The sequence below is a fragment of the Vipera ursinii genome, assembly GCF_947247035.1.
Source record: "Vipera ursinii genome assembly, chromosome: 11".
Classification (NCBI taxonomy): domain Eukaryota; kingdom Metazoa; phylum Chordata; class Lepidosauria; order Squamata; family Viperidae; genus Vipera; species Vipera ursinii.
This window is the reverse complement of record NC_139524.1, coordinates 17,027,837-17,054,368: the sequence shown is the minus strand read 5'-3', so window position 1 is coordinate 17,054,368 and position 26,532 is coordinate 17,027,837. Positions and strand designations below refer to the sequence as shown.

The following is a 26,532-nucleotide window of genomic DNA, read 5'->3' as shown; positions in this document are numbered from 1 at the left end:
AAATTAAACCAATGCACGCTTGCACGCAAGTCCCACAGCATCCCTAGCATTCTCACAACCCCCGAAAGCCTCCCTGCGCTGCCTGGGAAACCCGCAGGGAGGCGGTCCCTTCTCGGAACAGCGGGAGAAAGAGGAGGAGGAGGAGGGGGAAAGAGGAGGAGAAAGCCACGCCCTCTCCGTGACGTTGCCACGCGAGAGCCGGGTGGGCGGTGCTTGCTGGCTCCTCCTCCTCCTCGCCCTCGCCTTTGTACGCTCTGCGCTCTCGGCGGCCCCCTCCGGTCGGCTGGCTCCCGCGAGAAGTGAGAGCGCAGGTCTCGCGAGAGTGCCGGCGCTGCAGCAGAAGGAGCCGCTCCGCCGCGCTGAGGGAGAAAGCAGGCGAAGGCGACGCCGAAGGGCGCCCGAGCCTCTGTCGCCCGCCTCATCCTCCTTCCTTCCTTCCTTCCTCCTCCTCCTCCTCCTCCTCTCTCTCGTCTCCCCTCCCCCATCGGCCGCCCCCGCGCCCCCTGCCCGCCCTTCCTCCTCCTCCTCCTCCTCCTCCCATCGCGGCGCCACCGGGACGATGCTGCGGGGCTCCTCCTCCCTGCCCGCGGCCCTCTCGCTCCTCCTGGCCACGGCGGGCAGCCTCTGGCCGACGCCGGTCGGCGCGCAGAACGGTGAGGGAAGGCGGCCTCGGCGGCGGGGGAAGCCCTGAGGGGGGCCGGGAGCCGACCTGAGGCGGCGATTGACAGGGGGCGGGGCCGAGGAGGGCGGGGCGCCTCAGGTGGGACGGGGGTGGGCGGGGCCAGGAGGGCGGGAGGAATCCCGCCTGGCGGCTTGGGTCTGGGACGGGAGACCACCGGGAAATCCCAAATTTGGAAAAGGGAAAGGGAACTCGGAGGGAGGCCGCGGCAGGAAAAGCCGCGGGGAGGTTAGCCAGGGAAGGCGGCTTTGCCACCCCGCTCGCCCTTTCCCCGCCGGAGGCATTGCGGAGGGTGGATCGGTGGCAGCCGAAGGCACGGAAGGGTCAAACGGGCAAACGTGCTCGGGGTCTGGGCAGGGAGCAGGGGAGAAACCATGCCCTTGAAGCGTAGCCAGGTATGGGGAGTCGCAGGCCCTGTTGTCGGATGTCTGCATTTGTCTGCATTAGCCTGCCCTAATCCAAGCCCTCCAGATGTGCAGACGCGAGAATCTCCAGGCTGCACAGCTAAGAGCTAAGAATTCTGGGAATTGTAGTGCCAACACGCCCGGATAAAATAGGTTGGGGACTAGTGGCATTGGAAATGGATGCAAGAGTAAATTGCCTTTAAGGTACTCCGGTTCATTGTTTGCATCATTGCTTCTTAGCTGGGAGAAGATTAAAGGGATGAGGAATACAGAAGCAAGAATGGAGAAGAGGGGCCGAGTACTGTGGTTAACATAAGTTGGCTTTATTAGGGAAACTGCTCTTTGGATCATTGGCAATAAGCCCTGATAACCAAAAACCCAATGGCATTTATTGCTATAGGATTAGGAAACAATATTAGTATATTGCTTTTACCTTCCAAGGTAGGTAAAATGAGGACCCAGATTGTTGGGGGCAATTAAGCTGACTTTGTAATAATGCCGCTTGGGGTATGTGTGAAAGCCCTAATAAGCAGGCATATACATAGAATGAAGGCTACTGCTAAGCTTATAAGCCGCCCTGAGTCTTCGGAGAAGGGCGGGATATAAATGGAATTAAAATAAATAAATAAATAGTCTGCAATTTGATTGATAACTGCCCTGCATGTAGTATGCCTTTAATATAAAAATGCAACATTACTTGAACTATCTGTAGAGGTGATCAAAATGTTTGACCTGAAATGCAGGAAGCATGTGGAAATCAGATGTACTTGCTAAAATTTGCTACAGGGCAATACATAAAACAGTTTCCCAACTCAGTATGTCCTAGATGTGTTAGAACTGCAGTCCCTCAAATTCCTAGCATGGTCCAAAAGTGCAAGATTGGCTGTTAACTCTGCAGGCTAGGTCCAGATCTCTGCATTGCCACAAAGCTGACTTATTAACCTTAAAATGGCTGATCTAGCTTAGAATGTTCCTAGAAGCTGATGGAAGGGAGGCAATAAATGATAGATAAAAATCTGTGGCAATATCAAGAGAAGACAATTAATTTAAATTGACAAGAGGTTTAATAATATGGGTAGGTGGCAGCAAGGAAAGGACAAATCAGGAGCAGAGGGTCAAGAATCTAGAACACACAAAATATATAGTTGTCAGCTGAAAATTTTGGAGAAAACTGTACTGCTCGTGGAGGACCAAAAGGTCCTCCAAAAAGGATCTACCAAGAGAAAAAATGTATTCTCCTATGGCCCTTTCCAGGCAGACAGACAATCCTTCTGCCTTCAGTTGTTTAACCAGGAGGAAATTGGTCCATTTTAATGAGTATGTTATAGCTTTTCTGCAGCCTTTCTGTTCATTCCCAAGTATTTTCCCCCCAGAATGCCTAAGAATAGCTTAAGTATAAAGCAAAGAAACATGACAATGAAAATGTTTAGAGACGTCTGCTTTGTAAGACAAAAGCATGATTTGTTACTGTTGTTAATGGGATTCCTAAAGGAGTCTATGTCACTGCTTTTTTGAATAATGGGTGCATTCTGTTTGATCAGATAGAACATCTGTATGCCTTGTGCTCCTTCACAACACAAGAGAGTTCTTCTGATAGGTCTATCATGGAAAATCTTTTCTGCTCCAGAGAACTGTAAGAAACATGAGTTTGCATCGGAGTGAGTGATGATTGTCAGTAGAGAGAGTATAAAATGAATACAGAAAAGCTCAGCGTGTCCAAAAAAAGATCTAGGAAGGATTTTTGAGGTAAAAGACGGGCACTTAGGAGCAATATCACAATTGAACGCTGTAGTAGAAAATTGATTTGTTATTTTGATATCAAAATTATATGGTGTTTTTTTTCTTCCTTTACTTTCTTCCCAGCATGACCAGTATTCTCAGAAAGACAGTTCTGAAAATGATAGAACATTGATTTCTGAATTCTTAATTTTAAACAAGAAATTGAAGTGAGAGTTTTGTGTGTGGCTTTCATTTTTTTCTTGTGATTTTAGCGATTTGTAAAATTATATCAAAATTTGAACTGCTTTAAGTCAAGTTGACTAGAAAACAAATTACAAATAAGAGTAAAACCTGCATTACTTGCAAAGAACCAGTTTGGACTGTTTATATTGTGTGCTATCGTGCCAAATCTGAATTAAAGCAAAATTAGTAACAGAATTGTAGAGTAAGTGGTTAAGTCTTAAAATCGTGGTCTAGAAATTCATTGAACAGCTTTATGTGACAGATCACTTACAGACTTTGGATATATATTCCAACTTTCTGGCAGATCAAAACAAGAAGCTGGTTTGTCTAGTTTGCCTAAATTTGGCAGTGTAAACAAGGATTGTTTTAAATCCTTTACAGTAGAAATATTCAGACTTCTACTCTTTAGTAACATATGACAATAACTGGCTTTGATAGGATGAAACAGACTCCAAAAGCTAATGGTAATGATCAGGTATCTTCAGAATAATAACTGACTTATGAAAGTGAGACAACGATTTCTTTCCATGCATTTATTTGACCTTGAAAATATTAGTGTGGGTAGTGCTAATGTTGAAAAGAATAAAGATCTCCATTCTGGTCATTGTACTACAGAGGATTGCTATTAAAATTAAAATCTATTGTCTTGAGTCTAGTAGCTACTATACAAATTGAAGTGGTCTGGGGCAAAGATACATTTAAATTAAGAGGTTTGCTAAGTAATGTAAATTTATTGTTCACATTTCACAGAAGTTTCTCGATGTGGTTAAAGATAAGCTCTATTCATTACCTGACTTATATTTCAGTTGAGCCTGTTCATAAGCACTAAATGCATATATTGCTCTTGGCTTCCCTGTGAAACCATATTAAAGGATTAGCCTCCTAGATGGAACCGAAAAGGTTGGCAATACAAAGGTCACTCAAGCAGAACTCATTTTGAACAACTCCACTTCCTGCCAACTGGTGTAGGATGCACAAAGCAAAGGAGGGATTCTGCTTGCATTTTTATTGAGGCTATGTATATTTTAGCAGTCCTGTCAGAACAGAAGGGAGCTTGGCTCGGCAGGATAGTATAGCTTACGCACAAGCCTGTATTATGATTCTGCAACATTATCATTATCCAGCAGAGCTTTTAGTGAGGCCATGCCTTTTGGTCCCTTTAATAATTTATTCTAATTATGGCCCATTCCGTGACTTGCTGCACGGAACCTGCCGACAAAACTACATTAAGATATGTAATGTTTGGATTCGGATTTTTTTGTTAAGAGGCTTTTTTAGAACGCCTTTCTGCTTGTAGAAATTATTTGTCACCAATCGTGAAGAAACCAACCGAAGCTGATTGTACAAAACGTCCAGTGTATTCAAAATTATTAAGTAGGTATAGCACTAGTCAAGATTATAGCAGTAGTCAGAAGCCTTACCCTAACTAGTTTTGCAGACATCCTGTTCAGTCGTGTTTGGCAGAGTTTCTTTTTTTTATCAGAAGACTCTTATCGTACGTTCCAGAACTGTGAAAGCAAAAAAAATGTGGCAGCTATAGAATAGTACAGCGAAATGCATATATATGTATAGCTGTGCTAGTTGAGTTTTTGCCAAATTAGAATTGAAAATGTAGTTCCAAAGTTTTACTGTAATTTTTTAAGAGCGTAAATGCCCCATCCTTTCTTCATTATTTAGAAGACCAGAAACTTTACATTAGCTACGTTATTAAGAAATAATCAGCAGTGTAGAGTCAAATCAGCAGATCTTTTATACTTTTCTTGCCACCAAATTTGAAACTGGAAGGTGTGACAACAATGGCTTCTGATCTCATACTGAGGTGCTTTGTCAAATTGGAGGCAAAAAACTGAGTTCTTCCTTTGCTGATTTATACTGTATTGACTTCCAACATGAGTTGGCTTACTTCATGATTGAGTGCATATTGGAGTATGAGGGAAATGGCTGTCTCTAACTCTCCAGGTGACTCAGTGTGTAAACAAGCAGGTAACCTTCTACGTTATCTTGAAAACATTTTGCAATCTAGGTTAGGCATTGTTCGACTAACAGAAAAGTAATCTTATAACTTTAGGTAATTGGTAATCTAGATAATTAGATCTAATGAGAGCCAGTTAAATGTAGTGGTGAAGGCATTAGGGTAGAAACCAATAATCTCATCTTGCCTTGGGCACAAAGCTAGCCCACATGTACTTGGACATGGGATTGAGAACAAACGAATCCTTAGTCATTATGAAAACCACATATCCCACTTATACTATTTTGGTTCCAGAGCTTGAAAGATACCAATTTAAAGGAACTGGAAATGCTGATTCAGTTCTGAGGAAATGCTTGGGGAAAATAGAGATCTACATGGCACGTGATAATTATTTGGTGTGTGACTATAACAGTAGCATGATTGTTTGCCTAATTTTTACATCTTTGTGGATCCATTTGTTTTTAATCAGCTTATGTTTATAGTAATACAGCGACTATTGCAACATAAGAATTCTTTAACTGTTGACTGCTATAAGATGTTTAGGACAATTTATCATACAACTCTCTGGGCTTGAAATAAGAGGAGATCAAACCACAAGCATAGTGAAGAGCTGGTTATAATAGAGAGCTTTTTCCTAATCCCAATGTTAAATCCAAAGGAGATAATAAAGGAGAATTATTGAAGTTTAAACAAAAGGAATTCCTGATAGGACTAAGATGTCAACCCAGTTTTTACCTCCTCCTTTGGAGCTGTTATCATTAGATGGAACGAAGAGAAAAATAAATAGACGCCGTCTCTTTCTGTCCCAAGCTATAAATCTGTAAAATCTGATGCCTTGTCTCCCCTAAAGCTGGCTTTTTGCCAGTCTCACTTTTCTTCTTTTGAACTCACACTATAACCACTGTTTTAGATGGGCATGTCTCTCTTTTTGTTTCGGTTTTTGTGTGTGTGTGTGTGTGTTTCTGCAATTTCATTTGCTTTCTTTATAAGATCTGTTTTTTTTCCCTCCCCTGTTCATCCGTCATGGCATTTCTGCTGCCCCTTTCCTTTCTAGCTGGGTTTGTCAAGTCGCCTATGTCAGAGACTAAACTCACAGGGGACGCCTTTGAACTGTATTGTGACGTGGTTGGGCACCCCACCCCAGAGATCCAGTGGTGGTACGCTGAAGTCAACCGGGCTGAATCTTTCAAACAGCTGTGGGACGGTGCTCGAAAGCGCCGTGTCACCATTAACACGGCCTACGGGGTGAATGGCGTGAGCGTGCTGAGAATCACTCGTCTTACCTTGGAAGACTCTGGGACATATGAGTGCAGGGCGAGCAACGATCCCAGAAGGAATGACTTGAGGCAAAATCCTGCCATAACGTGGATACGAGCCCAGGCTACTATAAGCGTCCTTCAGAGTGAGTTCAGTTCCTCAGAGCAGTAGTGCTGTAGTCTCTAGAGGCACTCCCAGTGATCCTCACCCCCTCTCTTGTGACCCCTTAGTATCACCCACCGATTGTCTTTGTGGGGGGGGGCTGGCTGGGAAGGTATGTTGATTTCTTCATTTGTGCCGTGTCAGTGTGTCTTTGTCACCTTCTTAATGTGTCTCCTCCTTCCTAGGATCAGAAGTATTGAGGAGAATCTGTGAAACTCTTCTAGGTCCTCTGAAAACGAGATGGTATTGGAATGTTTGTTTCCTTTTGCTTTTATTCTTTTCTTTATTTTAAAAAACTTTTTATAGTAGGCTTTATGCTCTCCTAGTTTCTCCGTGAGTGCCTTTTCTACTCTGTGTTAATTCTTAACCTAACAATTTCTTTTTTAAAAAATTTCATTTATTGGGAAATCGTGGAATTGCCTTCCTTTTCCTCGTGGTTTTAAGTCCATAGACTTTTGTCTGCATCTTTTATTATCCGAAAAAGGTTGGATTTTTCCCTTCAAAGCTAGTCAGAAGTTGCTTTTTATACATACAACACATACTGAAACTTCCCAGATGTTGAGTCTCTGCTTATAGTACTTTCCTTGGTGCATCTGAAGCTGCTGGTTACCTACAGTACAAAAGAGGCAGTCAAAAGCCTTTTTCTTTCTCATCCCCTTCCTTTAACACTCAGTTATGTATCCTCACATGCAAAGCCAAACTGCGCGTAACCGACTTGTTTATTAAGCCATTGATTATATCAAATGCCTTAGAAACCACGATTACATTCTAACATGTCTGAGGTGGATCTTTAACGGCCCCATCGCACAGAGAACAGGCCAATGAATTGCACTGCATTATGAAGCAAGCGGCAATAAAGAGTTAACACATACCGTCACAGGAGGATTTTTTTTTATTTTGAAAGGTGGCATATAAATTCTTAAAATAAAAATGAATATCTGGTATACAGTAAGTTTCACTTTTAGGAAAGATTGGACAACTTCTTGGGGGAATAGGCCATTAATATCTACTAATGCAAATGGATTACTTCCTGATTCATAGTTAATTTATCCTAAATATTGGAACCTGGGAGGCCAACGATCGAAGGAAAACTATTTCCTCTTAACTGAGGACTGTAAGCTTCCCCAATGCTTGACTAGAGGGGTCCAATTTATTTATTTATTTTATTTTTACTGTATCTGTATCAAAATGGAGTGTTACAGTATATCAAAGTGTTACAGTGTACCAGACTGATGTGTGAGAAAAAAATTGCCCACACAATATATGAGGAATGTGAAATATTCAGAAATAAGCTGGAAATCATTTTTTTCCCCTTATTTGTTGTGGCTTATAGCCTTCTCCTGGGCCATGCCGTGAAAATAAATCTGGCAGTCTGGATTTTTGATCATAGTGCTGCACCGTAAATGTTTTCTGTGTAAACAGAACAGTACAAAGTATACATTTATTAGGATATAGAAAGCAAGCCTGTGTTACTTTGTTTACACAGCATACAAGCTCCTATTATAAAAGACTTAAAGAACTTCCTGTGGTATATGACTACCATGGGGAAAGCATACAAAACTTTTTTCATGAGTTAATGCTTCTCTAGTTAGAAATTGGCCGTAAGAACAGCTAACAGCAGAGGATTATTTTATAAAAAGCAAGAATCAGTTATGCATTATGCTGACATGTACATTATACACTAGCATTATGATGCATTTTTTTTTAACAACTAAGAGAAATACTGGATGGTCAGTTTGATTTTCCAGTAGTGGTTGCATGCTTGTCTTACTATCAGCTTTATATTGCCATTTCGCTAAAGTGCATTAAACGGCATGCAATCTAAAAACTAGTATTCTGAAAGCATTTTTTTTATAATATAGCAGAATAAACTTTTGAAACCCAGAATTCTTGAAAATACAACTGCTTGTATTACCCATTTCTAGGAGATTCTCTCTGCTTCCAAAGTCTTACGTAGTATTTTCCCATTTTTACTTCCTTTTGCCTTTTTTCTAACTCTTTAGTTTAACAACTGGTAGGAAAAGATAATATCAGTCTTACCCAGTCTGATGCCCTTCAAATATATTTGGATTATAATCCTCAGAATTTCTAACCAGCATAGCTTTTGGCATCAGATTAGAGAATGCAAGGCTGATTTATAAATTTCTATGTTGGGTGGAGTTGTTTGTGTTCTTGACAAATATTATTAGTGCAGCATTTCATATTGCCATATCGCTTTTCATCAGGTGCCTCTTGCGCACTCATTTAATTTTGTTTCATCTGTATGGTGGGTTTATGAGGAAATGTTTTAACTCATCAATGGTAAAGTAATGGAACTTTCCAAATAAATTTGGGAGGAACTCTGGCTAGTAATGTTTTCCACTGAGTGTGAGATTTCCTAGTCTTCAGGCTGCAGCGAGAGCAAAGGCATGAACGCAGTATTAAGTGTTCCACATGGGCAACTTGAAAATTAGGTTTCCCTTTTGTGGACTAATTGGAGAGCTGCAGCTGAACATTCTATGATTTAATCAAACTTGCTGATTTTTCAGTCTAGAATAAAGCCATGCTAAATCTGAATATAGCTTATATTTGTGGAGGTCACTGGCATACTTCTCGTTTTAGAGTATTAGTAGATAAAGATTTTCATGGATTTAGTCATACAGGTAGCTAGTACAGTCATATGCTACTAACAAGACGTGTCTAAATTTCTCCTGTTCTCTATTACAGTAACCAGCATGTTTATCCCGCCACTCTTTTCTCTTCCTGAAAATAATATGTGTCAGGACCACCCATAAAATCAAATGTGTTTGCAAAGCATTCTGTGCCAGAAGCGAATCATGACAAGCCTTTTCAAATTCTTGCACTATTTCTTTACGCAATTATTTTAAAATCGGGTGGTATGGCTTTGTACTACATCATCTGAGACACCGGCATGGAATAAATGCTTAGCAATGGGTCTTTTTTTTTTTTTTTTTAAAAAAAGGATGTTCAGATATTTTTGCTCTACCAGTACTTGGTTTAATCCTGCAGTCTGTGCCTGAACACATGTAATTGCAGAACAAAGATTATACTGTTGGATTGGAAGGATTCCAAAGGTCTAAAGTATAAAACACAGCGTAAATATAAAGGGAGGATAAAAGACGGCATAGCCTTATATACATAGGTGCGTTTTGACCTGCACAGTGAAATGTTCTTGCCTCAGAGGGATTCGTGTGGGACTGTTGTCAGGACAAGGCACATTCCTTAGTTGGAGGGCAAGGAATAGCAATACATTGGGAACGTGACCACTGTCTACCTACCTAGTAAGGCAAAGTGGCTGTGCATGTAAGCCCAAGTGAAAAGCCGGGAACCTCTGCCCAACCCTTGCAGAAGACCTTACTACTCTCAGGATTTGAACCTGTAAATTGTGTGCTTTTCCTCTCTGTGCAGTTCCTCTTTCAAATACTTTATGCAGTCTGATCACAGGAAAATCCTTACGTTAATTGGGGGAAAGGTTTCAACTTCTTCTCTCTCTCTCTTTTGTTTTTTTTAGGTAAAAGGGTTGGTAGAAAAGGGATCCGAAGGAACACAACAGGGCTCTAAGAAGTTAATGCTGTGGGGCAAGGCAAACTCTGAGAAAGGGGAGGAGGGGGTAGGGTGTTCCTCAGTAATCATCTTACATAGGTCGTCCTCTGTACCATAGAAAACGGGAAGAGTAGATTTGCTGCAAAACGTCCATGGTTGCTGCTGATTCCAAACTGGTGCCAGCTCTACTTTGGGGTGCTAGCCAAATAAACTTTTGTTTTCTTATCTGTTTCATTATAGCTTAAAATCCGCATTATGCAATTGGCGATGTGAAATTGTCTTCCATTGTTGAGACACTGAAGGGTGTGGCACGAACGTCTTTGCTCGCTTCATTAGAAGACTGGCCTGCTAACACCAGTTTGAGGGCAAAAAAAATTGCATATTATGTTCTGTTAGATGTGTTTCTCTTGCAGCGAGATCCTTCAACCTAGAACGATATGTGAAAGCACCCAAAGATTTTAGTTTTAAAATGGATTAGACTGAATGCTTGCTATATATGTTCTTGTGCTATTTATTTTTAATTTCCCCTTAGGCTAAAAACAAAAGAATACCAAAATATATTCCTTCTTTCTTTCTTTCTTTCTTTCTTTCTTTCTTTCTTTCTTTCTTTCTTTCTTTCTTTCTTTCTTTCTTTCTTTCTTTCTCCTTTTGTATCAGTAGACTAGTCCTTGTTTGTTTGTTTTCCCTCTCTGCTGGTCAGCTGTTCATTGTATGCCATCTGAGCTAGGGTTTTTTTTAAAAATGTTTTTAATATTTTATCACTGGGGCTTGTTAGTTTAATCTTTTTTTTTTAACATTTGTATTATTGTGTTTTATTGTTGTTAGCCACCCTGAGTCCTTTGGGAGATAGGGCGGCATGTAAGTCCCAATAACAAATAAATAAATAAAATAAAATAAAGTTGTTTTCTATGTCTAGTTCTTTTCCTCTCCCAATTGCTCTGCCTTTTCATTGTGCCAGGTAGGACATTTGAGTCGGGTGAAAACTGACAGCTCTTTTAATGTGTCACTTTCCTCTAGAGCCCAGGATCAATTCCAGTAATGAGGTGACCATTACTTCCTCTACAATTCCTATCCTCCTACAGTGCAACCTCACAACTAGTCCCAACCCCCTCGTTCACAGCTATTGGGTAAAAAATGGAGAAGAGATGCCAAGTACCATAAAGAATTCAAACACAACAGAGTACAGGTAAGTCTGAAAAGTAATTTTCATCTCTGCTGAAGTGGCCGAAGGACCTGTTGGTAGCTGAACAGCTCTTAATGATCGAAACAAGCACCTTTAGCTAAGGAGATTTAGCTACTGTGCATGTCCAGTCCTCAAGTCTTCTGTAGGATGGCACGAAGGAATAATATCCAAAACTTTATGAATACCGTTGGTCAAGAGGTGGGCTTGGTGCCATGCGTTGTTTTGTTTCTTTGTCTATTAACCAGCAGAATGCAGGTAGTCCTCGACTTACAGCCACAATTGAGCCCAACATTTCTGTTTTTAAGTGAGACAGTTGTCAAGTGAGTTTTTTTGCCCCGTTTTACAACCTTTTGTGCCACAGTTGTTAAGTGAATCACTGCAGTAGATAGCTTAGCATGGTTGTTAATGTGAATCTGGGCTTCCCCATGGACTCTGCTCGTCAGAAGGTTGCAAAAAGTGATATACTCACTTTAGAACAGAAGAGAGCTGGAAGGGACCTTGGAGGTCTTCTAGTCCAGCCCCCTGCTCAAGCAGGAGAACCTATACCATCTCAGACAAGCGACTGTCCAGCCTCTTCTTAAAACTCTCCAGTGATGGAGCGCCCACGATTTCTGGTGGCAACTTCTGTCCCACTAGTTAATTGTCCTCTTTAAAGTATATGTGATAATTTGATTGTTTTAACACAGCTTTTTTTAAAAGAAAAAACATAGTTTTAAATAGTTCAGAACTTCAGTTTTAAAGAGGGAAGGCCCTATTTAGAATCCCCATTGGCTCTTTAGACTATTGGGGAAAGTGCTCTTTTCAGGATTTCTTATATAGGTGGTTAAAGGTAAAGGTAAAGGTTCCCCCTCACATGCGTGCTAGTCGTTTCCGACTCTAGGGGCCGGTGCTCATCTCTGTTTCAAATCCGAAGAGCCAGCGCTTGTCCGAGGACGTCTCCGTGGTCATGTGGCCGGCATGACTAGACGCCAAAGGCGCACGGAACGCTGTTACCTTCCCACCGTAGCGGTCCCTATTTTTCTACTTGCATTTTTACGTGCTTTCAAACTGCTAGGTTGGCAGAAGCTGGGACGAGTAACAGGCGCTCACTCTGCTACGCGGCACTCAGGATTCGACCCGCCAAACTGCCGACCTTCTGATCAACAAGCTCAGCGTCCTAACCCACTGAGCCACCACATCCCTTATATAGGTGGTTAGCATTGCATTTATAGGTGTGGACATTTTCCAACAAATGAAACAACTGAGCATTTGTGGCTTCGTAAACCTGGCTAATTTGTCACCTATTCTGCTCTTCTGATCCATGTTTCTTTTTTTCTTTGCAGAATCTCAAAGCCTAGAGCTGACGATTCAGGCGAATACTGGTGTGTGTTTGTATTTGCTGGCTCCCCCTCAGCAAATGCTACAATAGAAGTGAAAGGTACCCATAATTTTTTAATTCATTTCCTTTGTCTTCCTCTCTTTAAGCCTTAGCTTCTAAAATTCTCCTTCTGCCATTCCTCGTGGAACATTTTATTTGATTTTATTTAGTGCTTCCAGTCTTCACATATTACGAGCACTCATCCATCCTCAGGAACTTCTGAGAAGTTGTTTATCTCCAAAATGCCAAAACCAAATATAGAAAATGTAAACTCTTTTCTAGATACATCAGTACTATGCCTTCTCTCTGTAGGTTTTCATTCTGCTTACTGAGCTACTTGGCCATGTTCTAACGGATCTTTTGACGCTGCTATAAAAAAAAAGTATCCCTGCTGCAACTTTCTCGAAGACGAAGTGTTTTCCTGTAGGCATAAATGCTGTGTCTTCCAGCCTAGTCCTAAATTGTTTAGGATTTTCTGCTCAGGAGACGGTGTGGAATTATCTTTCATTGAAGAATGAGAGCCTTTAGTTTATTGCTCCACGCTGTTCTACCGTTCAGTACAATCTAATTCCACATCTGACAGCTTTCCCCCAGACTTTTCTAGACACTGATGGGGTTACTCAGTGAGGTGCAAGACGTTAAAAACAGAATCCAGAATTGGACACGAATACTCTGCAGACTCTCCATTACATAATCGTTCAGTATAAAATGGAAGGAAGCTCTAAATAACTAACCAGTGGAAAACTGAATATAATTAAGCCAGCGAAAGGCCCACCGCTGGGCTTTCTTGAGTTTTGAACAGCAGGTGACGATTTTGAATTTCATTATATAGGGTTGTGCCAGTTCTATAGAGGAAATGGATTGAATGATAGACCGCTCTCTCTTTCCCCCCCCCTTTCCCCCCCATTTTTTGTGCCTGTTAGCATCTCCCGATATTACTGGGCATAAGCGAAGTGAGAACAAGAACGAAGGGCAAGAGGCATTGATGTATTGCAAGTCTGTTGGCTACCCACATCCAGACTGGGCGTGGTACAAAAAAGTCAACGGGATGTCTGTGGTGAGTAGAAGGTCGAGCTCCACTAGGTAAGCTCAGGGAATGAAGCTATTCCAGTATTGTTGCCTTCTAATGACAGATAATTCCCTCTTGTTCTGCATATGGTTTTTTTGGGTGGGGTGGGGGGTGGGGAAGCTTTCTGTTTATTCGTTAAACTTGAGATGTGAAGATCAAAACTGGAAACTTCTTAAGAGCAAAACCAGGCGCGGTCCCTGCACCAGATGCTAAAAAAATGTTCCTTCTAGGCAGCAAATCTCTTGCCGGCGATTCTGCTTTCCTAATGCAAAACAAGAATCCAAACATCCAATTGCATATGGTTTTCCTCAGACTTCCTGCATCCTTTTCTGACTAACCTAACCTAACCTTGCTTTCCCCTCAGAACTTTTCCTCCATGGCTATTTGAAATTCAGGTAATCCTCGACTTACAACAGTACGTTTAGTGACTGCTCGAAGTTACGACGATACTAAAAAAAATGACTTATGGCCGTTTTGCAGCATCCCCATAGTTACGTGTTCAAAATTCAGATGCTTGGCAGCCGACTCATATTTATGACGGTTGCAGGGTCCTGGGATCATCCCCTTTTGCAACCTCCGGACAAGCCAAGTCAACGGGGGAAGCCAGATTCACTTAACAGCCATGTCATTAACTTCACAACTGCAGTGATTCACTTAACGGTGGTAAGAAAGATTGTAAAATGGGGCAAAACTCAACTGTCTCGCTTAGCCACAGAGGCTCAATTTTGTCCGTAAGTCGAGGACGTACCTATATACTTCTCGTCTCCCACCACAGATGAATTTAAAGAGGTTCTAAAAGGCAGGAAGACCTCAGCAAGGCGAGCGGTTATGGTACTGAGTTTGCCACGCTTCCCTCATTGCCCAGTTTACCAAGCTTTTGGAATGAAGAACGTTAAAGCTTGTTCAAACGATGGGATGTGGGCACATAGCAGGATAATTGGAATGCTTGGTAATTTTGCTGTGGCTTACCCTTTTCTCATCAGAGTATTGACAACTCTTCCGGTCGCTTCTTCATTACCAACAAAGAGAACTACACCGAACTCAGTATTGTGAACCTCCAGATCAACGAAGATCCTGGTGTTTATGAATGCAATGCCACAAGCCCTGTGGGCACGGCCGCTGAAATCACCATCCTGCGTGTACGCAGCCACTTGGCTCCTCTCTGGCCCTTCCTGGGAATTCTGGCAGAGATCATCATTCTTGTGGTTATCATAGTGGTCTACGAGAAAAGGAAGCGCCCGGATGAGGTTCCAGATGGTAAGTTCCTTCCACACTGCTATGTTTACCGGGAGCCAGGTCCTTCCTTGGGGAGCCTTCCTTTTAAAAAGGGGGCGCTATCCATCCATAGTACCAAATTTCAGGCTGCTGAAGACTGCTGGAAAATCCTTGTCCCTCAGTCCTCGCAATTGGAGAGGCCTTGACAGAGACAATACTGAAAATATTTTCATCTTTAAAAAAGACTTGTCAAGTGAGGGAAAACCAGGAAGTCCAGGCAGTTCAAACGAATATAAAGGTTTATCGGGAGCTGATGATCTCTGCAAGATTCTGAACTACTAGCGGTCAGGGGAAATTAGCGGGAATTAAGAATAGAAGGAATCCAAGGTGGGCTGAGATCTCTTGTGGGCACACAGGGACTCGAGATTGACGACGCGTTTGACCCCTCCCTCCCTCCCTCGGGCTCAGCCTGGTCATGTCCTCCAGACTTCTTCCTAGCGAGCGAGACATTTTAAAGACAAGGTTGCTTGTTACTAAATTCACCATGCCTAAATGCAGCTTTGACGGGAGACCATACTATGCTGTCTTTCTGGAGGAAAAGAAAGAGGATTTTTTTTCAAACTAATTGATACGTGTTTTAAGACCTCATGATCGCAGATAACGCGCAACCTGCTTTTTGCATGAATAAAGATCTAATGCTTCACGCAACTAAAACACATCGTAATGGAAAGCTTTTGCTCATAACTTGCATTTTAAATGGTAGAGATGGGTAGCCTTTTGAAATTGTTCACTGAACCCCACAGGCATCCCATAACCATCTCGTAATCTTCTGCTTAAGACACCTTGGCGGGAGTGAAGCTTTAACCTTAATTTTCTTTCCCCACTGCATGAAGCCCATTCTTCTCAATATGGCTGTTTCTTTCCTGTTATTAATTGTGAGGAAGACAGTGGTCTATTCTGTCTTATAACTCAGTGTTTCTCCATCTTAGCAGCAATCAGATAGGTGGACTAAGGTGTAGAAACACTCCTAGCTAATGGCTAGCTACCTGGATGGACCTGTCTATATGACAAGCCATAGAGAGATGGTTCACAATTGAGGGTTTGTCGGTCTGTGTGTGAAATATTTATTTATTTATTTATTTTGTTACATTTATATACCGCCCTTTCCCTGAGGACTCAGGGCGGTTTACAGGGAATTAAAAAATTAAAAAACCAACATACAAAAGTTAAAAATCAAATTAAAAAATATTAAATTGACCCTGTACTCTTAAAAACCCCAATTAAAAATTTTCTCCTCAGCCTGGGCCCGAAAGCTCAAAGAGCCATGTCTTCAGGCCCCGGCGGAATGATCGGAGGTCGGGGGCAGTCCTCAGCTCCACCGGCAGCTGGTTCCAGAGGGCAGGCGCTCCCACTGAGAAGGCCCTATCCCTGGGTGTCACCCTGGGTGTAGTTCTCTTTGTTGGTAATGAAGAAATTAATAAATATTAATTTATGAGAACCAATAGAAAACCATGAACATGAACTTAAAATAAATGCTATCTTCCTTTTAAATGGGGAAGTTATTTTAGAAATAAATTGTTGGCAACCCCCATCTAACACCTTGAATAAGATAACTGTGTTTCATGAGATAAGGAGACTGCCTCGTGTAGACAATAAAGCACATTAAATTGCAACGATACAGAAATGAACACTGCCTAAACAGTGTGATAATTCTGGACCAGCCACCTAAGTTAAGATAAGAAAATTTTTTAAAAGGGTGGCCCTGCCCATAACAAATGCTCAAGGTATCATAATGGATTCCATCCGACAGCCCTGTTTTTGCACAGCTGCCTTGGCAAAATGTTTAGCCTTTGCGAATGAGCAGGTCAAAGGAAAAGCTGCTTTGGAAAGTTTGTGTAGAGATGGGCTAGCATTTTTATTATATAAAATATAATAATTTATTTAGGAAACTTATATAGCTGCCTACTCGCTCACAGCAACTCTAGGTTTACAAGCAATAAAAACACAAAGTTAAAAAAGGACAATAACACACACACGCACACACAAACAGTAATGGCAGTTTTTGTTCTTCCAGTTTCCAAATACACATGCATCTATTCTGGCTTGGGCATTAATTTTAGCTTTTACATTAAAATATTTAATATAAATACTTAATTTTATATTTAAATTTTATATTCCAGGTCAACTGGAATATAGTCTATATCCAGAAATATACAAGTTGAATCTTTTAAACAGTTCCCCCCTTTTTAAAAAAACCCCTTTTTATTTTATTGTTTGTTCTGCTTCTCTGGGGTTCATCTAGCAGTAGCATTAACCGCTAACCATGACAGCTGTACAGTGGCTCAAGGAAAATGGCTTGCTTGTACGTTTGCGTACTACCATGGACCAATGCAAGTTCTTTCCATTCAGCCAAAGGAGGTAGAAAAGATTGTCTGTTTCTGCTGCATTTTCCTGGGCAGGCAGCTTCTTGATAAGAAAGGATAGTGGGTGGGGTGGGGGTGGGTGGGTGGGTGGGTTGCTAAGCTCTTCACTTCTAACAAGATGCAAAGGGAATTGGGTTGGCGCCAGCTTTAAATTTGGCATGAAAGCAGTCGTGCACGGTCTCCTTTTGAAGAGATTGTTTTGTTTTGCTTGAATAAGCATTTGCTGATGCTGGACTGGTCTTCCTCATTTGAACCCATTTCTAGACAGATGCATGTGCCAGGAATGTGTGTAGACACATTCTTGAGAATCCCTTTGGCTTCTCAATGGCTCGAGAGTTTGCTTCCTGACTACGATGGGATCTGGCAGGGGACAATGGGGATACCCTTAAGGACGCATTTCCTCGCCTTTGCAATTGAAGCTTCCTTTCAAGCATCGGAGCTTACGGGAAATTCCTTATTGAGTTTCTGAAGAACTTAAATTTCAAGCCTTCCTGTCTCTCAGGAACGAATGGCTGTTTCCTGTTGGAGAAGGGGCGGGGGGGGGGAGGAAACCACACAGAATATACTACCACTCTGAAGAAGCCGCTGGGTCAGTACTCCCGGCCATAAAATGCTGAAGGAGGGCTTAAAGCCTAAAGGCCTTCCTGCCTGATCAGTGGGTGTGCTTCACGTTTAGGGCCACAAACCGTCCTTAGGGGGTTTGAGTCCCTTGTGGAAAGCAAATTCCAACTAGCAGGTGAACACAGAACAAAGAATCCGAGGCAAATATGCACAACTTTGTGTTGTCTTAAATTGATAAGTAATTTTAATTCAGAGAAGCTTGATTGACAGGACGACACCTGATAATTTTTCTCCTTTCTGTCTGCCAGCTGCAGCGGAGGATATCTGAACTGGGCACCTCCTGCACGGATGTGGGCACACATGATTAACAGAAATTATTCGTGAATGTACAGTTACGCATAGCTCAGTCTTTTGTTTTGTCACAGTGAGCAACTGATATCAGGCCCAGGCCTGCCCTCTTCATTGCCCGTAGGATCCCATTTTGAGCACCAAAAGCAAGAATAGGAAAGCTAGGCGGCACCTACAGCTAGTCCTCGACTTATCAAAAGCCCGTTTAGTGACCGTTCAAGGTTACAACTGCGTTGGAAAAAGTGACTTATGACCTGTTTCCGTACTTGCGATGGTTGCAGCATCCCCCGTGTTCACGTGATCAGAATTCAAGCACCTGGTCACTGACTCGTATTTATGACGGTCGCAGTGTGATCCCCTTTTGTGACCTTTTGACAAGCAAAGTCAGTGGGGAAGCCAGATTCATTTAACAACTGTTTCACCCATTTAGCCGCTGCAGTGATTCACTTAACAGCTGTGGCCAGGAAGGTCGTAAAATGGGGCAAACTCACTTAACAAATGTTTTACTTAGCCACAGAAATTTTGGGCTCAGTTGTGATCCTAAGTCGAGGACTACCTGTATTTGAAAGTGCAATTAAACAGATAATTTAGTGACGTATTAGTGATTCCAAGGGTGTGAGGTTAGTCTCTTGGTTTAATCAATTTATTGCACCTATGTCTTCCCTGCGAGCTTCTGCATCCTCAGAAATTCCCAGCTAACCTGCTGGAAAACAAATATATCATAATTTCCCTATAGAAATGGCCAGGGCTTGACTGTAACTCTATTTTGAGCTCAAGGCAGCTGTCCAAAGGCACCTCATCAGCATAAAAATATAAGGTTGCTGTATTCAAAAGGAAGGTTTGACTTCATTGTTGACATATTTGTGCCTTCTTTTCTCTTGGTGAGACAGTTGCATGCTGTGTGTGGAGAGTGTTCTTCGATTTAACTCAGTTCTGATGGTTGTGTGAATCAGGCTAGCATCACCGGATTCCTTTTGTACTCCCAATGCCACGGCAGACCAAATTGGTCCAGATATATCTGAGACATCCTTTTATTACCTGGGTATTCTCAGCGTAGTTGGTGTTCCCTACATGAATACAGCGGATCACTTTTAACCTTGACTTTCCAACGTCCTTCGGCGTTCCTTGGAGCTGTGCTGAGAACCCGCCTTCTTTACTATTTTATGTTCAAATCAACAGCCATTGATTCAGAGAGAGACATATCCTGCAAATTTTGATGTATATGCCACATGCGCAGTGGGCACCTTTGCTATGTTGTGCTGGAGTTTAAAAAAAGCAGAAATGAATTTCTGCAATCATTGCAGAGGAGGTCTTTGTGATAGTTTTCAATAACTCATTGGGGCCGTAGCTTTTGTTACACAAACAGAGACGTGTTTTCGTGTTACACTCAAGCGGTTACTTGAGTGGCCCTGCTCCCGTCTTCATTCAAAACAATTATTATTTCATTATATCAAGTCTAGTGTATGATGGCTTCCTTGGAGGTGGGGAAATCTTTCTATTGGATTAGTGATAAATCAACAAACACATACTTTTCTAGAAGATGTGCGTCTTGAAGTAAGAAGTAAAAACTTTCAGCTGGTTTACTTCCAGCTCCTCTGAGCTAATTTTAGCTTAAGGTACGGTACCATGTCATTTTCCTGTTTGAATTGTTTTGCAGTTTGGAATAAAATAAAGAATGCATGATTTTTCTTTCCTTGGCAGGGCAGCTGCCCCATTTTTACTGCACTTTGTTCTAATACTGATTTTCTTGGCTTGACCCTGGTTATAAATAATAATGTGAAGAAAGCAATTTAAACATTCCTCTTTTCCTTCCTTCCTTGTCAATTCCACACTCATCTAACCTCCTTAGCAAGAAGTGTGCTTTGCTTGCCTGAAAGCAAAGGAATTGTTGCTTACAACTGAGGTTTTCTTGTCTGCAGAACGTACAAAAAGCCAGGGTTAATGAGTAGCTTTGTCCTTTATCCCAGGCATCAATTTTTATAGATGCTCTTTCCAGCCACTTGGATTGATTATAGCCAAATCTTGCTGCTATCGTTAAATATCAGTAATGTCTCCACTGCCCCCACAGGCAGGTTTCTGTAAAGGTTTTAACATGTTGCAGGTATGTGCATTGTAGCATATAATTGGGTTCTTTATGGGAAATGCCTCCCCAAGTTTTTTTTAAAGTATGTTTATTGTTCTGGGCATTTGGGGCTGTTGAAAGGTTAATCATAATCGTTTCAAATTTTCTTGGCTTTTACAATAGTTTTCTCTGAAATACCTATCTGTTGGGTGTTCCTCCCTTTAAACAATCGTATCCAACTTCAGATGATAGCATACTCTTCTGTAGATTTGTTTTTTTAGACATAGTCCTTGCTTAGCGACGACACTTGAGATCAGCAACTTCGTTGTTAAGTACAGTGTTCACTCAGAGAAACCGCAATCTGTGTTTACAATCTGACTTCTGCTTCCTTTTGCTATGTACACCTGCAAAGGTCATAAATAAAAATTGGTCCTAAAATTACTTTTTCATCACTGTCATAACACTGAAGAGTTGCTAAACGAGGCAGCCACTAAACCAGCACTGCCTGTACTAGTGGGGATGCTAGTTCGCATCGATTTATGGACCTCTGCAAGAAGATCCACTGATTGCTCCTTAGCAAATGCATGCAATGCGTGGCCTCTATTCCTTGTGCTAATCCTGGTTGGGGGGGAGGAAAAGTGGGGGGCGGCATTTGTTTCCTTCTCTTTCCTCCCTTAACTCTTTCATCGGGATCAAGTTGCCAGTGGAAGAAAGAGGCTCCTGCCTTCACTTTCCCCTTGTTTCCAATTTTTATTTTGCTCTTTCCTTGTCAGGTTGTGACAGGTCAGAGAGGAGAGACCTAGATCTAGATTGTAGCGAGGTGTGGGGGAGATTTCCAAACCCAGGTCTCTGAGAACATCCGTACACGTGTGCTGCCTTCCTCTGTGCTAAGGAAGAAGACGAAGGTGCTTCTCCCCTGCCGACTCCCGATCACAGATGCCCACTTTATAAGCCATTCTTGTTTTGCTTTGGCAGAGAGGAAAAAACAAAACAATCGACTTGCTGATTAGCCTGTTCTTAAACCTCTTCCGCCTTCCTCTGCCCCTAAACAATGTTCCTAAACCTCATTTCAGAAAAATAATAAAAAAAGCAAACGTCCCCTATTTTTACATAGAGCGCGTAGGATTTATGCTTGCCAATTTTGGAAGGGGATGCCTTTGTAAAATTCAGCTTGCAATTTTAAAAAGCAAAACTGAGAGGGCTGCTTGGAAGGCTTCAAAGAGGCCGTGCTTTTTTCTACATGCCTGTACCCTTCAGAGGGTCTGCGTTTTTGGTGGCGGGCTAATTTTTTGTGCCCTAGCGCCAACGTGTAAAAAAAACAACGAGAAGTTGGGAGTCTTAACTTGATGACCTCAGTGGAACGCAAGAGGCAACTGTAGTCTGAACACTGTAGCCAGGCGGAGCCCAGGGCCCTCCCTTAATTGACCTCCGGCTCCAATGCTAGCGAACTAGAGAATTACTAGAACTGAGTGCTGAGTAATACTGTTATTTGTCAGTTACTATGACTTCTTTTTTTCCCCCTTTCAATTGCATCATTCCTTTAAAAATGGTGGTAAGTGAGAGCTTGCATGCTTTGGAGTTTGTTTCTTCTCCGCTTCAGTCTTATACGATGCACAGTTCATGACGTTAACACTTTTCCTTAGTTTTCCTCATTCCCATCCACCACTAATTTGGGCTTCAGTTTGCTATCGAACCCTCCATTTCTCCCCCCCCCCTTATTTGTTCCATTCTTTTTTTTTCTTTTCCTTTCCTACACTTCTGTTTCTCCCCTTTACTGGTCAACTTCTCTAGGGGTTGTGGTCCTTTTTTTTTGTCTTGTCACATCCTGTATATGGTGGGATCGATTTTTGGTATAAAGGCGCAGGGTCTGACCCAGGAGCTAATTGACCGACAAAGGCTTTCTATAACAGCCACGCTTGACTTGACTGGGCATAGAAAGGAGAAATGGCCATCTTGGCAGTCCACGACAGAGTTGCATGTCGACCGTACCTCCCCGAGCTCTGCCACTTAATGCATTCATGTTAGAGCATCCATCTTGCTTCCTCATGTAAAAATCCAAGCCCAGTTTTGTTCCATTTGTAAGCTCATTCTTGTTCCACCTCCGTGTTTGAGGACCGGTCTATCTCAGGTGGCATAAGTTGGAGCTTTGCTCAGAATGCGTTAGCCAAACGCTTCCCCCTCCCCCCCTTCAAACCCCTTGTTTCGGGCTGCTGTGATTGAAGCGAGGTTTCGAGCAGAATGCCGGTTTTGAACAAGCCACGACTAACCCTGCTAATTCCTGGGACATGAAAACTGAGACTTTTCCTCAACGTCAGCACCAGCAAAGCTTCTATAATAGAACCGTCTCTAGCTTAGGCTGCCTTTGAGAGCTTCGGGGGATTTGAAAGATGTTTGTCGGAGGGGAAGCTTAGTTTTATCGTAATGTGCTTCCATGTTTCCAAACCTGATGTGTCTCTGTATATCTCCACTGTATATACAGCACGTTGATGTCTGATTGTCCTTACTAGTCCTAGTTCTCTGTACCTTGTTCTGATAGTTTGCTGTGAGTAGCAGACTTCTGTGGACACTGGTGTGTTATTTTGACTGTCCAGCTGTTAAGTTTGTGGTTAGCTCTTTTTTTTTTTTTTCGTTCTTCCTTTTTTTACGTTCTGGTAACTGTGCTGGCAGTGGCTTAGCCGCTCCGTTGCCTCAAAGGTACTGATGGAGTAATGTTCAGCTTGGACCAACATTACTCCTAGTGTGTGCTCATGCAGTTGCTTACACTGTTAAAGACTGTAGTTTCCATAAATGCTTTGTGTGCCTTAAGTCCCCTTGTGGAATCCTGCTGAGTTTGTATCCAAACCATAAGAAAACTTTTTACAAGAAAACTTTTTTTTTTAGCTTGCCAACTATCAATAAATAAAATAGTGATGTAATGCAGAACAGGTTGCCAGCTGAAGGTGTTCTACAGCACATGTTATGGATTCGGTTTTTTATTGCTTAAAATGTGCCTCTCTTCTTTACTCCGTGTAAGGTAAAGTACAATCGAAAAGTCAAGTTGATCATAAAGAAGACTACATGAAAAGGGACACGCTGATGATTATTATTTTTTTCCTAATCTTCTAAAATTATAAAGGGACAAATTTCTGGCCCTCCCAGGTAACAAGCTGAAGTGTCTGTGATGTGTATTAGCTGGGTAATATCATTTGTGTATGTAATCACAACAAAAAGCTTGCTGCTTTTGGAGGGGCTGTTTTGTGTCAGTCAAAATTATATCTACCACCTTCTGAAATATTTTATTCAGAACTTCGAGCAAAATGTCTGAAAGATGACTTTGGAAAAAGAGACAGGATACACATGAAAATCATGTAGCAAGCGTTTCTGGGGAGAGCTAAGATGGGGGGGGAAAGCATTGATTTTAGAAACAAACAGCAGGATTTTACAACTGAAATGTTGGTTTGTCTTCTCATCTCTCTTGTAAGATTGAACCACTGGAATTTGGGGATAAGATGAGCATATCCACATTTGCAAGAATCTGTCCACTTAACAGTTGCAGTTTTTCATGATAAGCATTCAAAAAGAGTTGACTGAAATGATTTTGAACAGCCTACTTTGTCATCTAAACTCAAATCCAGGGGGAAAAAATATCCCTTCATGAAATCTTTGCAATTTCAAATGGAATGGCCTTTAGATAAAGCTATTGGTAGACAATATTTTGTACTATCCCTCCAAAGTTTATCACAGAACCTAAGAGCCTTTTTTCTTTCTCTCTTTCCTTCATTGGATCACAAACCATCCTCTTGCAGATGATGAACCAGCTGGCCCAATGTAAGTATTTCATGGACCTGATCTTCCTATCTCAGACCATTTTGTGCTCTAAATGCTCCATCTTTCAGACAAGTATACATATGAATGTAAAGCAAAATATTTCAAGGCAATGAAGGGTGGTTCTTTCAAGAGTTAGCATATAGTGAACACTTCCATGTTGCAGAGAAAAGTCCCTGGTGTCATCCAAAGCAGTGCTTCTCAATCTTAGCAATTTTAAGATACGTGGACTTCAACTCCCAGAAGGGGTGTGACAATCAAGAACCTGTCATGTGGATTTTTGTTGTTGTTGTTTGTTTGTTTACTCTGGCCTTTTAAATCTCATTGTAGATCGGTCGAGATATTTTTGCATGCAATTAAGTTTAAGTTTATTGAATTAACTATCAGAAAAGGGAGGAGTAATAGAAGTGGTGATGTTAGTGGAATTGCTATCTTGAACAGAGTTATTTGGGGAAAGAAAAATTACATAGAACGCATCCTTCCCCAGAGAGAGAGGTACTTTTAAAAATAACAGTATAACAAACAGTATAATAAATAGAAACCAGTGCATTGTACACAAGTGAATGTAAATAATGCATTCAGCTGCCACTAAAATGATTGTTCTGGAAAGTCATCTCTGTTTTGTCTGCAAGATTTTTACAATGGTTTATATCAGTGCTTCTCACCCTCAGCAACTTGAAGATATATGGGTTTAACTCCCAGAATTCCCCATCTTAAAATTGCTGAGATTCAAAAACACGGCCCCCTTCCCTTCCCTTCATCTTATCACATGGTAAATATTTTTTGTTCATAACTTCAGTTTTTTTCTCAACTTAAATTTGGATGTCATTTTGTTTTTGTAGGAAAACTAATTCCACAAACAACCATAAAGATAAAAATCTACGTCAGAGAAATACAAATTAAAAGCAGTGCTTATGTAAGTTTGTATAAAATGTTCCTCAAAACCGTGTTTTCATATTTATTGATTTACTTATCTATTTGGGTTTTTGAAAATGCAAAGGGGCTAAACATAATTGCATAAGACTGAGTCATCTGTGTATAAGAAATTATTTGCAGGTTAAGCTGCACTAACACTGAACAGAGCCAGCCCTACTCCTGAATATTTTTTAAATACATTTTTGGCTAGTAGGACAATAGAAATCGGACCCTCATCACACACAGATGGGCCACGTTTATGCAGGATTATAATGATCCACTGTGGTGTGGCTCTTTAAAAAAAATTGGTGAGCCTTTTTTAAAAAAAAAACAAAACAGCACAATGATTCTACCTGTTTTCATTTCAACAAAGAAAACCCAGTTTTTATGGTTTTTATAAACACGTACACAGCTTTCCTGGCAATAAACAACTTGTAACAAAAAGTTTTTATATTCTGCCATCTCTATATTTGTGTTTAGAAGCAAGCCCCCTAGTACTCACTTTTGCTTATCTCTGAGAAAGTGTGTAGCCCTACAGTTTTGTTCTAGCTTATTGAAATTAGGCATTTCAGTAATGGCTAATTGTTTGGGGTTTTTTTTCCCAGAGCTTTACGTTTGAGAGACCGACAGAAACGCCACTTGCTAGACTGAATTCCGAAGGTGGATTTACAAGCTCCATTTTTCTCTGATGCTTTTCTTTGAAGTGAGCAACGGTGACCGTCTCAAGCATGCCTTATTTAGCCGATACTTTTACTAATGCTTCAGAATAGAAGATGTAAAACTATTCTGGGCTTGATATGCTGTGGGAATGTTGCTTTTTTTTTCCTTTGAGAACACTTAAGTATTACAAGTAAGAAGTCCAATCATGCATGCAGCAAATTTTTTTTTTTCACTTAACGTAGCCGTTAAAAATGAGCGCTGAAATGCACCTGCTGACATCTAGTGAAAACCTTTTGTAAAGTACAGCAAAACCTAAAATATATACAGTATATATTTATATTTGGAGAGTGGGGAAACCAAACTACAGTGAGTATTTGATTTTTAAGCTGCTGAATTCATTCCTTATATTGTATGTCTGAGAGAATTATGTCCAGTATGTAGGAGGAATAGTGTAAACACATTTGTCCTAAGGGCTCAATCTGTAGAGAAAGAATTGAGATATCCTATAATTATAGAATGCAGGATGTGGTCTAACCCAGAAGACAATGATGGTGAAATACAGTGAGACACTTTTGTTTATATACATATTATAATGGCTTTAATTCCCCCCCCCTTAAATCATGTATATTTCTCATCTTTTTTGCACTGATGGGTTCACAGTCTTGTATATTCAATTCAGGCCGAATTTTATAATTTCTCCTCTCTTTTTGTTTGTTTTAATGATGTTGAAACAGTATCACAGCATGGTGATACTCTATGCAACTGTTTTGTTTCAGTTTTGACACCAATTCACGTTGATTTAGGATGACTGTAGAACCACAGACATTACAGGGTTCTTAGATTATGGGCGTACCTGTAGATGCATGAAACTTGTGGTGTGTATATTGTTGAAGTGCAAAGATAATGTATAAAAGGGATTCCACTGTTTTTAAAAATAAAGCCTAAATAAAACCCTA

At 41.3% G+C, this 26,532-nt stretch overlaps 1 protein-coding gene across 4 annotated transcripts; it reads left to right on the top strand.

Moving 5' to 3' along the window:
- The first annotated feature begins 153 nt into the window (after window positions 1-153).
- Window positions 154-26,532, top strand: NPTN (neuroplastin). 4 transcript variants are annotated; one of them, XR_014493542.1, is made up of 10 exons: window positions 154-653; window positions 6,072-6,419; window positions 10,997-11,165; window positions 12,485-12,579; window positions 13,443-13,576; window positions 14,572-14,845; window positions 23,211-23,335; window positions 23,983-24,004; window positions 24,844-24,917; window positions 25,522-26,532. XR_014493542.1 is itself a non-coding variant. In XM_083371444.1 (9 exons), the coding sequence occupies exons 1-8, from the start codon at window positions 560-562 to the stop codon at window positions 24,902-24,904; spliced, it is 1,197 nt and encodes a 398-aa protein (XP_083227570.1). In that variant the 5' UTR covers window positions 299-559; the 3' UTR covers window positions 24,905-24,917; window positions 25,522-26,532. The 4 variants fall into 4 exon arrangements, 2 of the variants coding, with proteins under 2 accessions (XP_083227570.1, XP_083227571.1); XR_014493543.1 differs by lacking the exon at window positions 154-653 and adding an exon at window positions 5,161-5,412; XM_083371444.1 differs by lacking the exon at window positions 23,211-23,335 and having other exon boundaries at window positions 299-653.